Source organism: Doryrhamphus excisus, unplaced genomic scaffold (genome assembly GCF_037039965.1).
Source record: "Doryrhamphus excisus strain RoL-2023G ecotype Guam unplaced genomic scaffold, RoL_Dexc_Guam_v1.1 HiC_scaffold_24, whole genome shotgun sequence".
NCBI classification, from domain to species: domain Eukaryota; kingdom Metazoa; phylum Chordata; class Actinopteri; order Syngnathiformes; family Syngnathidae; genus Doryrhamphus; species Doryrhamphus excisus.
In genome coordinates this window covers 1,026,146-1,040,981 of record NW_027621862.1, presented here as the reverse complement: position 1 = coordinate 1,040,981, position 14,836 = coordinate 1,026,146, and the positions used below count along the sequence as shown (strand labels likewise).

At 42.6% G+C, this 14,836-nt stretch overlaps 1 protein-coding gene across 2 annotated transcripts in view; it reads right to left on the bottom strand.

The window, feature by feature from the left end:
* Window positions 1-14,836, bottom strand: part of pald1a (phosphatase domain containing paladin 1a) — a 40,873-nt gene that overhangs the window by 19,842 nt on the left and 6,195 nt on the right. The window contains exons 1-12 of one of the 2 annotated variants that reach the window (XM_078788755.1): window positions 12,671-12,867; window positions 6,293-6,490; window positions 6,016-6,118; window positions 4,510-4,689; window positions 4,280-4,444; window positions 4,037-4,197; window positions 3,868-3,943; window positions 2,290-2,444; window positions 2,118-2,217; window positions 1,933-2,037; window positions 714-809; window positions 497-631 (exon numbers count right to left, since the gene is read on the bottom strand). In XM_078788755.1, the coding sequence (XP_078644881.1) occupies window positions 497-631; window positions 714-809; window positions 1,933-2,037; window positions 2,118-2,217; window positions 2,290-2,444; window positions 3,868-3,943; window positions 4,037-4,197; window positions 4,280-4,444; window positions 4,510-4,689; window positions 6,016-6,118; window positions 6,293-6,477 (1,461 nt within the window). In that variant the 5' untranslated portion in view covers window positions 6,478-6,490; window positions 12,671-12,867. Of the gene's footprint in view, window positions 1-496; window positions 632-713; window positions 810-1,932; window positions 2,038-2,117; window positions 2,218-2,289; window positions 2,445-3,867; window positions 3,944-4,036; window positions 4,198-4,279; window positions 4,445-4,509; window positions 4,690-6,015; window positions 6,119-6,292; window positions 6,491-12,670; window positions 12,868-14,836 lie in introns of those variants that run through there. The other variant, XM_078788754.1, reaches the window with a different exon arrangement.

Sequence of the window (14,836 nt, the reverse complement as noted above, 5' to 3'; positions counted from 1 at the left end):
AAACCGGAGTACCCGGAGAAAACCCACAGAGATGCACAGAGGGCGGAATTGCACCCTGGTCTCCTCGCTGTGAGGTCTGCGCACTAACCACTCGACCACCGTGCAGCCCCACAAAGCCACTTTTCCACTTTTATAAAGTGTAATACAAGTGTAAAAGTGACTATAGGGGTGCTATTTCATGTCTGGAGGGCTCTAGTAATATTAAAAAAAACAGGTTTTCTATGCTCTAATTGGATGTAATTTGTGACAATTACCACTCGGCCACCTATAGTAAATATTAATATTATTATTTCACATTCAGAGTACCCGGAGAAAACCCACACATGCAAACTTCACACAGAGATGCACAGAAGTTGGAATTGAACCCTGGTCTCCTATAGCTGTGAGGTCTGCACGCTAACCACTCGCGAAAGCCGCCATCATAAGTCCTAATTTGATGAGACTAATGTTGCATTATTACAAGCAGAAAGAGTGAAGGATCGTAATAAATACTCGCCAGGACACGGGCTCCTCTGGTGACCAGCTGGGGCGGTGCCGACAGCTCGGAAAGGTCCATACGGGCCAGGAGGCGGTACAGCCAAGCGTGGCAGCACATCCACCGGCTGAAGTTGGACACGAAGGCAAGAGGATACTGCAACGTGTAGCAATGACTTTAGCAGCTGATGGGAAATACTTTGCAATCAGCGGCGAGTCCTTCGCCGCCATCCACCCACCTGCTCATGGAGGTATGCGTTAAACACAATCAGGTAGAAGTAGCGCTCCAAGCTCTGCCTGGCTCTGTTGAGGAAGTAGTCTTTGGTGCTGTTTCCCTGAAGGTCAACACAGAAGATTGTGAGATGCCGGTTTGGAGTATGAATGGGTATGAGCATAAAAAATACATATAAAAACAAATATCAATCCATCCATTTTCTGTACCACTTATCCTAACAAGGGTCGCGTGTATGCTGGAGCCTATCCCAGCTGTCTTCAGGCGAGAGACGGGGTACACCCTGGACTGGTGGCCAGCCAATCCCAGGGCACATATAGACAAACAACCATTCACACTCACATTCATACCTATGGACAATTTGGAGTCGCTAATTAGCCTAGCATGTTTTTAAAATGTGGGAGGAAACCTACACAAGGGTATTAACCCACGCCAAGCTAAAACTAACAAGTCATTTGTCTTATTTTATTACTATACTGGGTAATACAAGTGTAAAAGTGACTATAGGGGTGCTATTTCATGTCTGGGGAGCTCTAGTAATGTTAAAAAAACACAGGTAAACAAGTTTTCATTCAGTGATTTTCTACCGCTTATCCTCACGAGGGTTGCGGGGGGTGCTGGAGCCTATCCCAGCTGTCTTGGGGAGAGAGGCAGGGTACACGCTGGACTGGTAGCCAGCCAATCCCAGGGCACATATAGACAAACAACCATTCACACTCATTCATACCTATGGACAATTTGGAGTCGCTAATTAGCCTAGCATGTTTTTGGAATGTGGGAGGAAACCTACACAAGGGTATTAACCCACGCCAAGCTAAAACTAACAAGTCATTTGTCTTATTTTATTACTATACTAGGTAATACAAGTGTAAAAGTGACTATAGGGGTGCTATTTCATGTCTGGGGAGCTCTAGTAATGTTAAAAAAACACAGGTAAACAAGTTTTCATTCATTCATTTTCTACCGCTTATCCTCACGAGGGTTGCGTGGGGTGCTGGAGCCTATCCCAGCTGTCTTCGAGCGAGAGGCGGCGTACCGGAGAAAACCCACGCATGCACAGGGAGAACGTGCAAACTCTACACAGAGATGGCCGAGGGTGGAATCGAACTCGGGTCTCCTAGCTGCGAGGCCTGCGCGCTAGGGTTAACTATCGCTCCCCTAATTGGTGACTATGAACTCGTGACTGATGTGTCCCTCAAGTCCTGGTTAAGATGAAGTGGACCAACCTGAATCTGGTAATCATCTCCAATGCCCTCCAACTTGCTCTTGTTCTCGTATATTGCTTCTTTTATGTTGTGCATTTCCGAACACAGCGCTATAGCCTGGTCCACCTTTAAGGAGGAACACATTGTTAGCCTTTTTTATTACAAAAGTGTAATCCCAACACAATAGTTTTTAGCTTGGTGTTCACCTCTTCCACTATTTGCTGTCCGTTATGGAGTCTGCTGATGAGAGACTGGATGATGCGGAAAATCGGTTTGGGCTCTGAAGACGCAGACACCTTCTCAAGTCTGCATGAAAAAAAACAAACAAAAAAGAATGTTTCACAAGTGTCGTATGTTGACATGGTGATAAGTTCTTACTGAGGCGGCGGACACGAGTCGCCCCTGAGGTGGTTCATCACCAGGGTGCCCAGGATCATGGCCAGGGTGGTGCGCCCAACGCCCACCTGGCAGCTGAAGAGCAGGGCGGGTAGCTGCCGCGTGGCGTCGTGTCCCAGAGACAAGCTGGGGCTCTCCTGGGAAGGAAAAATAATAATTAATAATAATAGTTTTTGTTCAAAAGTAGTACTATCGATAAGAACCATATGTTTGATTTAAAGGAAATATCCATATATTATAGTACATGCTGCTTGTGGAAATAGTACCCACTTTTGTATGCAGTGGCAATAATTGAATTGTCTTAATACATTCGTACACAGAAAAAAGACAAAGTGCAGAAGAGAACAGCAAGAACATCTCGTGTGAGCGAAGAGTACAAAGGAATAAAAGGACTAAATAGCAGATTTGTGCTATAAATAACTCATATGACACAAAGGAAAAGATCCAAATGTACTAGAACAGGGTACAGCCTGAAAGCTACTTTTAAAAAAAGTCCCTCGTACTATAAATGTATTTATAAATAGAAGTATTTAAGTATGTCCTACATATACGTATATAGTATATCAGGGGTGCATGCACACACTTTTTTTGGCTATATGTTGGCTAAATCATCTACCTCTAACGATAAAATTTATTCATTCATTCTCTACTGCTTCCTCACGATGGTGCTGGAGCCTATCCCAGCTGTCTTCAGGGCGAGAGACGGGGTCCAACCTGGACTGGTGGCCAGCCAATCACAGGGCACATATAGACAAACAACCATTCACACTCACATTCATACCTATGGACAATTTGGAGTCGCTAATTAACCTAGCATGTTTTTGGAATGTGGGAGGAAACCTACACAAGGGCCAAGCTAAAACTCTAATACACATCAAACAAGTCATTTGTCTTATTTCATTACTATACTGGGTAATACAAGTGTAAAAGTGACTATAGGGGTGCTATTTCATGTTTTGAGGGCTCTAATAGTGTTAAAAAAAAAAGTTTTCATTCATTCATTTTCTATACCGCTTATTCTCAAGAGGATCGCAGGGGCGTGCTGGAGCCTATCCCAGCTGTCTTCGGGGCAAGAGGCGGGGTACACCCTGGACTGGTAGCCAGCCAATCACAGGGCACATATAGACAAACAACCATTCACACTCACATTCATACCTATGGACAATTTGGAGTCGGTAATTAACCTAGCATGTTTTTGGAATGTGGGAGGAAACCCACACAAGGGTATGAACCCACGCCAAGCTAAAACTCAAACTTTACATCAACCCACATCAAACAAGTCTTATTTTATTACTATACTGTGTAATACAAGTGTAAAAGTGACTATAGGGGTGCTATTTCATGTCTGGAGGGCTCTAGTAATATTAAAAAAAACAGGTAAACAAGTTTTCTATGCTCTAATTGGATGTAATTTGTGACAATTACCACTCAGCCACCTATATTAAATATTAATATTATTATTTCACATTCACACTTGACAGATAATCAATAAACAGTGAAATAAAAAGATATAAACAGTGAAAATGTGTCATAACGACAAAGACAGACAGGTGGACTCACCCTGAGTATGTTTACAAAAGCGTCCAAGTCTTGTTCCAGTGGGGCTCCCTCTACTGGCAGTGGTAATCTGTAATACCTGAACCAAACAGGAAGCCAGATTTAAGGTTTAACGTTTTAAGACGTCATTTAGGAACATATGGACAGACTCAAGAGGAGCAACGTAGACCACCTGTAGGCTGGCATGGTGAACACGGGCCTCTTGTAGACCTCCTCGGTCACGTGGATGTCCTCCTCGCACGTGATGAGCGTCTTCTGAGGCTCGTCCTTGAGGTACTCGATGTCGTTGTAGATGTAGAAGATGTTGTCGTTGAGCTTGGCAAAATCGTGGAGCTGCGGAGGAAAAGAATAAATAACCGTTTTGTCAGATTAGCAAATAAAACACAAATAGAGTAGAAGGAACTGAGTTAGTCACCTCCTTCCTGATGGTGAGCTCCAAGCTTTCCACCTGCTCCTCTTTGTCCAGACCATGAAGGTTCTCATGGAGGTTTTCCTTCCTCCTGGGGGTGTAAGGGGCAAAGTCGTCACCCTTGCGCAGGAAGACCACAGGCTCCTCTCGCACGCAAAAGAATATGACCTCCTGATGAAAAAAAAAAAAAGGAACATCAAAAGTCTGTCTTCTTCCTTAATGTCACATGACTCCACCTCATGTCCTTGTGCTTGGAGCCTCTGCAGAACCTGCTTGAAGCCATTCAGGCTGGGCTGACCCATCCCATACAGCGGGTAGGACCCCTTGACCTGGCGGAAGTTGGGCGCCCCGTAGGTACTGGTGGTACTGAGGACGTCCGCTTTGCTGTACACATCCTGCACCATGAAGTACTTTCCCTTGAAGGAACACAAGATTACAGAGATCCATCATGGTCAAGTCTCTGCCGCCCTCTAGTGGCTTCTTAGCGACCTGCAGCTTCTAATCAGTCAGGCTGTGTGTGGCATGGTTGATTTTTTTCTTCATTGCTTTGAACTTTTTAGTGAGCGGGATATGTTGCCAGAGTGACTTGAGTTCAAACGCACCCATAAAGTAATTGCGCGGTGTAATTGTGGGGTTGGAAATACGTTAATTATCGTGCTTTTCTCCTCGTTTTTAGTACATTCCCCAAGGGTGCGCAGAAAAACGTGCAGCGTTAAAAAGAAACACTGGGAAACAGACAAGAAGACCATCACTATCATCAAGACTTTACTAAGAAAAAACAAGAAACAAATCAAAGAACAAACCAACAGGGTTCTAATAGTGTTAAAAATGTTTATTAATAAGTAATCCTACTTTGTGGAAATTCACTTATTAAAACTGCTATAAACGAGGGACTACTATATAATTAATTACATATGACTTGCATACATATATTTTTTAGGTTTGCCAACAAACTCTTACTTACTCTCCATTATACGTCTATTAGGGCGAGTAGTTTTGCTTTATTTTGGTTTTATTTAGTCAGTGACTTTATACTTGCTACTGCTAACACAAGAAAAAGTACGGCAAGCGTAGACAAATTAAGCCTGATTTATGTCGTCTTTGACATAACCTGAGTGTTAAAATAGCTTAACTTAATAAAATATGTTTTTCGTCATTTTTCTTAAGCCGCTGCTGCCGCTTCCCAGTGGCTTGACTCGAACTTTGGCTCTGTCCACATGGAAATATTTTAGAGATTTTTTTTTTTTGGTCAAGTGACATCATCGTTTTCAAAACGTAGCGGATTTGCTTGTCTGTATGTAAATGACAAACGTTAAAAATGTTAATAAAATATCATTTCAGAACGCCATTTTTATGTACATGAAAGGATGAAAGGACAAAATACTTTGAAAATGTTTCCATGTGGAAACATAACTTTGACATAACTGGAGTGTTACAGTAGCTTAGCAGGTGTGGAAAAGATGTTTTTTCGTCATTTTTCTCAAGCTGCTGCTGGCACCTCCCGGAGGCGTAGCCGTGATCGGAAGTGACTTGTCATTGCGGTGTTGGTGGTGGTTTTTTTTAGGTGACATCAAAGCACTGATAAAAGGGTGACAACATCCCTGCGACAATGCCCCCCCCCACCCCATAAAACAGCGCATGACAATGTTCCTGCGGCCCATTCAATTTGAACGAGGTGACACGACTCATTCCACGGCACGGTGTTAAGTCCTCGCTTGTTTGCGTGGTCGTGGGTATTGTACCTGCACCAGGTAGTGCTCGGGCATGGCATCCGATATCCGCCCGACTTTGTAGTTGCTCTTGCGTATGTCATCGTGAATCTGAAACTCCTGCTTGCAATTGTACCTGCATGGACACCACAGGAAAGACGCATAGCGGTCCATTCGATTATCATGGACTGTTGACAAAACCCGTAGTGACAAATGAGATGATAACAGGGGGGCGAACGCTACGGTGGCGGGGGTGATCAAAGAGGATTCGCACCCGACTGAGAGAACGCAGATTAGGGGAGGGACTTACGTGATGACGACAGGTGCAACCTTGTTGGTGATAATGGACTTGGCTTTGTTGTTGTGGACGTTGACCGTCTGAAAGGGGTTGGCGCTGAGCAGGGGCCGGCTGTCGGCCATCGTCCCGTTGCCGTGGACGCTCTCAGGCGGCGACGTGACGGGCGGCGGCGCTGCTGCGCTGGCAGTCGTACCCATGCTCCACACACAGCTGTAAGGATGGCGCAACAGGAAGCGATTAAGAAATGACAACAAAAGCTAGAAAGAGCCTTGACTGCTTTGATTGCAGTCGTGTGGAAAAGTGAAGAGGATTTGTGGCGCCTCCTGGTGGTTGTCATCAAAAATACCAAATTCCGTGGCTTAACACCCTAAAGTTACAGTGGCTGTTTTGTATAATGAGAGCGCTATTTATGACCTTCAAGATTATTACATGAAATAACATCCCTATAGTCACCTTTACACTCATATTATCCAATATAATAGACCTAATAACAGAAAGACGTAAATAAATAAAGAGGTAAAAAAGGCAATAAGTTGGAATTTTACAACAATAAACTTGTAATATTATAAGAAAAATAAAGTCATTTTTGAAGCACAGAGTTGAAATATTAAGAAAAAGTACTTCATATTTTTAAGTTGTAATGTTAGTTCGATTCCACCCTCAGCCATCTCTGTGTGGAGTTTGCATGTTGTCGCCGCCCCTAAAATACCCGTTCAGTCCGTTCAGTTGCAAATGCTTTGTTTTGATTGGCGTTTCTTTTTGTAGGGCGGGACTATCTGCGTGTCTTATCCTATCGTCGTGCCTCGCTCTGTGGGTGGGTGGGCTTAGCTGACTGAAAGAACGTAACCGAGAAATTGACCGACACTGTCTGTGACCTCGTTCATTCTGTTCACAAAAAAGAACTAATTCTTTTGATCCGTTCGTTCATGACCGATACATCGCTACTCATCATGTGATGTTGCGCTGTTGCGTCGGAACAAACGTAAACATGAGTGAACGGACTGACTCGACACAGCTCGACACATAACAGGCTAACGACCAATTGGCTGAAATGAACGGATCTTTTTACTGAATGATCCGGTTCACTGAAATGAACACTTTTGCCCACCACTACTATATGTGCCCTGTGATTGGCTGGCGACCAATCCATAGTGTACCCCGCCTCTCACCTGAAGCCAGCTGGGATAGGCTCCAGCACCCTGCGACCTTGGTGAGGATAACAGTAGAAAATGAATGAATGATTCACCTTGTTATATTATATGGTTTAAAAATGACTCGCTATAATAATGCTATTAAAAATAACACATTGTAGCGCTGTAATTATTATACTGTGCAACCGTCAAACCGTGATTTTTTTTCCCAAGGTTATCATACCGTCAGAATCTCATACTGGTCCATGCTTAATTCCAAGGATCCATAAGTCCATAAGTAGAAGTAATCCTCATCCATATACCAAAACCAGCTTCTATCCAAAGGAAAGTAAATAAAATATAATGCAATCCCCTTCAAACGTGTCATCTTACGTGAGACTAGCATTTCCCGACCCTTTCCTGCGCTGCTTGTTGTCTGCCATGGTCCCAAAATGAGTGTGAGAACTTGGCATGCCATCCATACTGAAACCTTCCCTCTTTTTTTTTTTTTTTTTTTGCCCACCCACATCCCGAGCGACTCGGAAGACATCCCTTTTTTTTTTTTTCCTTAAGATATCCAAAATGCCACAAAACGTTACTTGGCACTGAGCTTTTCAGACGCCAGTATTTGACAAAGGGGGGAGGAGGGGTGGGCCATTCATGAAAGACGTTCAAAATCTGTGCTGGGGAGGGGGCGACCGACCGCGAGGGAGAAAGAGGTAAATCTGGTGGCCACATGGCAAAAATGTCAGCTCAATGGACGATACAGCAAGGAAGCTTTCATGCACACTCAGTACCTCCAAGGCAAAATGTACTTTGATATGAAATCATCATATATGAATATTCCTTCTGCCTTGGTGGTGATTAATATCGTGTTTATGTAATAAATACTCCCTCTGGGCACCTTCGAGGCTTCCATTAAAAACACTTTTTAAACATTTCACAGCCATGTCACGATGAAAACATGCATTCTGTAACGTCGGTATTAGAGTTGCAACAATTAATCGACGAATCAATGATTAATCGACAACTATTTTGGTATTCGATTAATCTTTTTTATTTAAAAAATGTAAAAATTAAAACTATTTGTGTTTGGTTCATACTGATTTGGTCCGCCTATGGCCTACTCGAAGGCCGGGATGTCGTAGTTAGCATTCCGGACTTTGGAGCAAAAACCCCATGTTCGAATCTTCACCAGTAAGCATCATTGGTATTTGTCATTGATTCCATTAAAAACACTTTTCACAGCCATTTCACGATGAAACCATGCAATCATTAATCAATAAAACCATGATTAATCGACAACTATTTTGGTATTCAATTAATCTTTTTTTATTTATTTAAAAAAATGTAAAAATTAAAAGTATTTGTGTTTGGTTCATACTGATTTGGTCCGCCTATGGCCTACTCGAAGGCCGGGATGTAGTGGTTAGCATTCCGGACCCCATGTTCGAATCTCCACTGGTAAGCATCATTGGTATTTGTCATTGATTCCATTAAAAACACTTTTCACAGCCATTTCACGATGAAACCATGCATTCTGTAACGGCAGTATTACAGCTGCAATAATTAATCGATAAAGCCATGATTAATCGACAACTATTTTGATATTGAATTAATCGTTTTTAAATTAAAAAATTAAAAAATCCAAACTAAGTACTTGTGTTTGGTTCATACTGATTTTTTTTGTCTATAGCCTACTTGATTAATCGAGACAAGTTTCTAATTAATCGACTTTAAGTCGCAATATTATGACAAACGAAACAATGAATAAAGTTGTAATTTATGAAAATTTAGGTCGCAATCTCATGAGAATAAAGCAAAAAAAAAATACGATGGGAGGTTAGCATTCTGGACTTAAGAGCTAACACCCTGGGTTCGAATCCCCATAAGTCATAATTACAAGACAATAAATTGCGTGTCGGGATGCAACCTAGGCTTTAGCAGAAGCTGGCGCTCTGCTGATGGTTCTAGTTTGACAGCTCAAACAAAAAAACTTTATTATTAATCAGACGATTCCTGATGGGAAGTTGCTACTTTAGAAAAAAGTGCGGCGTATAAAGCTGACCTACGTACCAAAAACAGATTCACCGTTAAGTAGACTATGCTTGCACCTTGCTTGTTGACTAGAAAATGACAATTGAACATCCTGTGTTTGCACTTTGGGACAACCGCCGCTGATTTTAGCAGCCAAGGCCCGACTGCAGCGAACAGCGCAGCAGCAAGGGCGGAGGCCTGGGTAGAAAATAGCCCTGAGTCATAAACATCCTCCTGTAGAACCAATGAAGGAAACTTATCAGAGAGGCCGTTTGTCCCCGCATATCGACCGCAGCGGTGTTGCACGGCTCACGTGGGGCCAGTAAAAACTTCCTCTGGTAATATGGAGTTAGATTCACACACAAAAAACTAAAAAAAAAAAATCAAGCATTGCTGTGGCATGAATGGAGTAAACAGCACAGCTCAGCTCTTGAGTGAAACCCTTTATTCCTGATGGAATAAACACCATGGCGACAGGACCCTCCTGCCAGCATCGCTCCATTCAGGGAGCCCCCCCCCCCACATTTAAATTCACCCAGCGTCCCAAATTTGGTTGCGGTGTCGTCTTTGGACAAAAAAGGGGCGCAGGCAGGAAAGAGCACACAGCTGCAGGATGCATCTGTTGGTGGGCTGAGGAAGGATGCAGTGGACTTATTCAAAGATGCAGAGCTTGGAGACACGCGCTCCTCAATCTTTCCACGCCGCTTCCCGTATCAAAACTGGGAAAAAAAAGTCCTCATTTTCGGCCATATTAGCAGTTTAGACAATAACCAGCTCGTTACACAAATGGAAATAATGCGAATCACGAGACACGCCATTCACAAAACAACGCACGAGATTGGGTACACAAGAACGAGTATTAGTATCGATATCAACATTTTACATTTTTATGCCTTTTTGTTCAATTTTTCCACTTTTACTGCATTTATGTTTATTTTATTTCTGCAATGAGACACATGACCAATTCAAAGTTGCATCTTCTCTGAAGAACAGCAACATAGTAGCCTCAAAAACAAGTGTCCAATAACCTGAAACCAAAGATTGTTCAACATCATGATCTAGGGGAAGGATACAAAAAAGCTACTTCAGAGATTTCAAGCTGTCAGGTGAAGAAACGGAAAACCACAGGCACAGTTCTGGACTGGCAGGCTAAGAAAAATCTCAAATAAGCAGAGGAGAAAGAAAACTCAAACTCAAGCCACAGACCAGCTCCAAAGACCTACAACCTGATCTTGGTGCACATGGTGTCACTGTGCATCCTTGAACTATTTAGTGCACTTTGTCAGAAGAAGACTTTTCTGCATTTGGACAAGCTAGCTTGACGATAAGCGGTAGAAAATTAATGAATGAATGAGTTCTCCTATTTTGTGTGGAAGTGGTAACTTTTTGGCTTCTTATTTTGTCTTTCCCCACCCTCGGCCATTTTTGTGTGGAGTTTGCATGTTCTCCCCGTGCATGCGTGGGTTTTCTCCGGGTACTCCGGTTTCCTCCCACATTCCAAAAACATGCTAGGTTAATTGGCCACAAGTATGAATGTGAGTGTGAATGGTTGTTTGTCTATGTGTGCCCTGTGATTGGCTGGCCACCAGTCCAGGGTGTACCCCCCGCCTCTAGCCTGAAGACAGCTGGGGTAGGCTCCAGCACAACCGTGACCGTCATGAGGATAAGCGGTAGAAAATTAATGAATGAATGAGTTCTCCTATTTTGTGTGGAAGTGGTAACTTTTTGGCTTCTTATTTTGTCTTTCCCCACCCTCTGCCATTTTTGTGTGGAGTTTGCATGTTCTCCCCGTGCATGCGTGGGTTTTCTCCCAGGTACTCCGGTTTCCTCCCACATTCCAAAAACATGCTAGGTTAATTAGCCACTCCAAATTGTCCATAGGTATGAATGTGAGTGTGAATGGTTGTTTGTCTATATGTGCCCTGTGATTGGCTGGCCACCAGTCCAGGATGTACCCCCCACCTCTAGCCTGAAGACAGCTGGAGTAGGCTCCAGCACAACCGCGACCGTCATGAGGATAAGCGGTAGAAAATTAATGAATGAATGAGTTCTCCTCCTATTTTGTGTGGAAGTGGTAACTTTTTGGCTTCTTATTTTGTCTTTCCCCACCCTTGGCCATTTCTGTGTGTAGTTTGCAGGTTCTCCCGGGCATGTGTGGGTTTTCTCCCGGATATTCCGGTTTCCTCCGGAACATTCCAAAAACATGCTAGGTTAATTAGCCACTCCAAATTGTCCATAGGTATGAATGTGAGTGTGAATGGTTGTTTGTCTATATGTGCCCTGTGATTGGCTGGCCACCAGTCCAGGGTGTACCCCCCGCCTCTAGCCTGAAGACAGCTGGGGTAGGCTCCAGCACCCACAGCGACCTTGTGAGGATAATCTGCTTTCAGGGGCAACAAAGGAAATGAAAAAGAGGAAGGCTATTTACATTTTTAACGATAAAAAAACGATGAATTGAACACCAAAACAGATATCGATTAACGGGATAACAGATTATCAATCAATTCATTAATTTTTGAAGCTGTAGATTTAGCCTTTGAGGGCCTAAAAACACACTCGGATCCTAAAGTAGACAACCACGAAACGCAAGGCACGTTTTTACCTGAACATTTTTTTATGCCTATGCCCTTTTGAGAGTCTAAAACTGGCCAAGTACCTTGACAGGAAACACTCGGCTGTCGTCGCTGCAACTTCCTCTTCAGTTAGTCGAACATGAGCGTCAGGACATTTCAACTTCTTGAACTTCAATATGGACGCCGACAAGGAAATGACCTCAGCGTTTCCTTCTTTTTCGGCCCGAGGCACATTCCGTGTGGTTAAAGCGATACAAAATATGTATTTTTTTTTTATATAAACACACAATAACAACTATACCACTGCTATGAATATGACGTAAATCACTCGGTAGTACTTCCACGTGATGTCTTGACAGCTCAATGACAAGCTGCTAAAAAAAGGGGCAGACGCGTCTATTTTTAAAGCCGTTGCCTGTAATTTATTTCATTTCAACGCGGCAATTTTCTCCCAGCTATGATTTGACTGCAAACATTCCTGCTAGCAACCACCTGATATGTTAAATATGGTACGCTAAATACTTTAAAGAGGCTTTTGGGGGGGGGGGAAAAGCACCAGTGAAGAATATAATCCATTTATCAGAGTGGCTACCAAAATAAGCTTCTCGTTAGTGTTAGTAAACGACACAATAAAAGTATCAATGCTGTACCTAATAATCAGCTGTAGACTCCATCATCCGAAAAACGTTAGAATTTAGAAGTGGCTTAAAAAAAAATGGTGGTCTCAGTCGGACATCCTTGCTAGTCGCGTCCCTGTGTTGAATCCGCAGGAGGCGGTCTTGTCCTCAAAAAGCTGCGTCAACGGACGGATTCCTTGATCAGGAGGAGGGGTAGGAAGGCGCAGCATTTTTTTTTTTTTTGCAGGTGTTGCAGCGGCGTGCGTGTTCTACCGAGTGTGTGCTGGATGTGTAAAGAGGATGTGGGGGCGGGACCCACACAAGGCTTACTCATCATGCCGGTCGCTGTCCGTCCAATGACGGCACAATGCCTCCCACACATGGCAGAACCCTCAACTAGGAATCTCAAAAACACTTCCATTAAATCCAATCCACACCGTCAACGTGGACAACAGATGACAGAACGTCAGCCTAATCTGCAATGATGCTCTAATTACTCAATTCGTTAGGGGTTAACACATGCCACGTTAGAGGCAAACAGGCTTATAGCTGGACAAATACTCCACTTTAAGCCGCCCGAGCTTGGAGCGTCTCCCTTTTCATTCCGCTAAAACATCTGGCTTGAAGATCTCAGCGGTCTTGACGCTATATGACATTTTGCTAGCAAAATCTGGATGTAGATTTTCTTCCTTCTTTCCTTCCGAATGGAGACTCGGTCTTAGAAAAAGCTACGTAATCCATGTGAATCAATACGACGAAAGAAAGCAATCACCCTAAGTGCTTATCCACCCTCATAAAATCACAACAAAGGCCATCAGAAGATACAGTGATCACATGTAGTATTCTACGCTGGTCACTAGGTGTCAGTAATGTTGCTATAATGACACACAAACACGAGACTTAATTGCTGCAACAACAGGCTTTTATTGCAGGTTTGAATTATCTCACTATAGAAATTTCTAACCCAACTCAATTGCTAAAACTCAACTCTGAACCCCTGACGTCACTTCCTGTTCGCCATCCCCGCCCACTCAGCTCCCCTAGGACCGAAACCCATATAAAGCATGTCTATAATATTGGTTATTATGTTTGTAAAGGTGACCATAGGGGTGTTATTTCATGTATGGAGGGCTCTTATAATGTAGAACTATATTTAGAGGTTTTGCTATTTAATAGATTGCTATAAAAAAAAATAAAAATAAAAATAAAAATAAAAATAAAAATAAAAATAAAAATAAAAATAAAAATAAAAATAAAAATAAAAATAAAAATAAAAATAAAAATAAAAATAAAAATAAAAATAAAAATAAAAATAAAAATAAAAATAAAAATAAAAATAAAAATATTAGGAAAGCAGGAAGTGAACAAATGTAATAGTTACTGATTGTAAAAGTACCCGATGGAGGGGTAGGATTTAATAACTGGAACCGATTATGGATGCACTCAATTGTAATCTGATGCATGTTCAAATGAAATTAAACTATTACCATTACCATACTCTAACCACTAGGGATGCTCCGAGATACCGGAGTGTCACTGCGGTAAAAAGTCACATTTGAGTCCCGGATGACGAGAAGCTAGGCGGAAAACTATGGCTTATTATTTCTAGTTCCATTATTTCCATTTTAGGGGGAAATTGTTTCAGGTTGGAGGAGAACAGGCCTAATAAAAAGGATGCACTGCATGACAAAACACATCCTCTTGTGAAACATATCTGGTGTGTCTCAGAAGGGGAACCAGGAGCACATATTTCACAATAAATTGCTGTTTTGAAATGAATACCAAAGTACCAAAAAGCACATTTTATAAACAACAATCCCTTGCATGTGCTTAAAATGGCGCATTAATGGATGCGTTATTGACACAAAAAAGGGGAAAATGTCCATGGTTACAAGCAGGCACATTTTTAGACACCATATTCACTGAGGGTGTCACAAGACCTCACTATATTAAAATGTCACAAGATTTCTCATTCCCAAAAAAAACACCAGCATGCTCTGCTAAACTAAGCTACCTTTCACGCCAATTAACCTAGCATGTTTTTGGAATGTGTGAAGAAACCCACGCATGCCCAGGGGAGAACATGCAAACTCCACACAGAGAGGGCCGAGTGTGGAATTGAACTCGGGTCTCCTAGCTGTGAGGTCTGCGCGCTAACCACTCGTCCGCCGTGCAGCCATATTATTAACATGTGTGGCT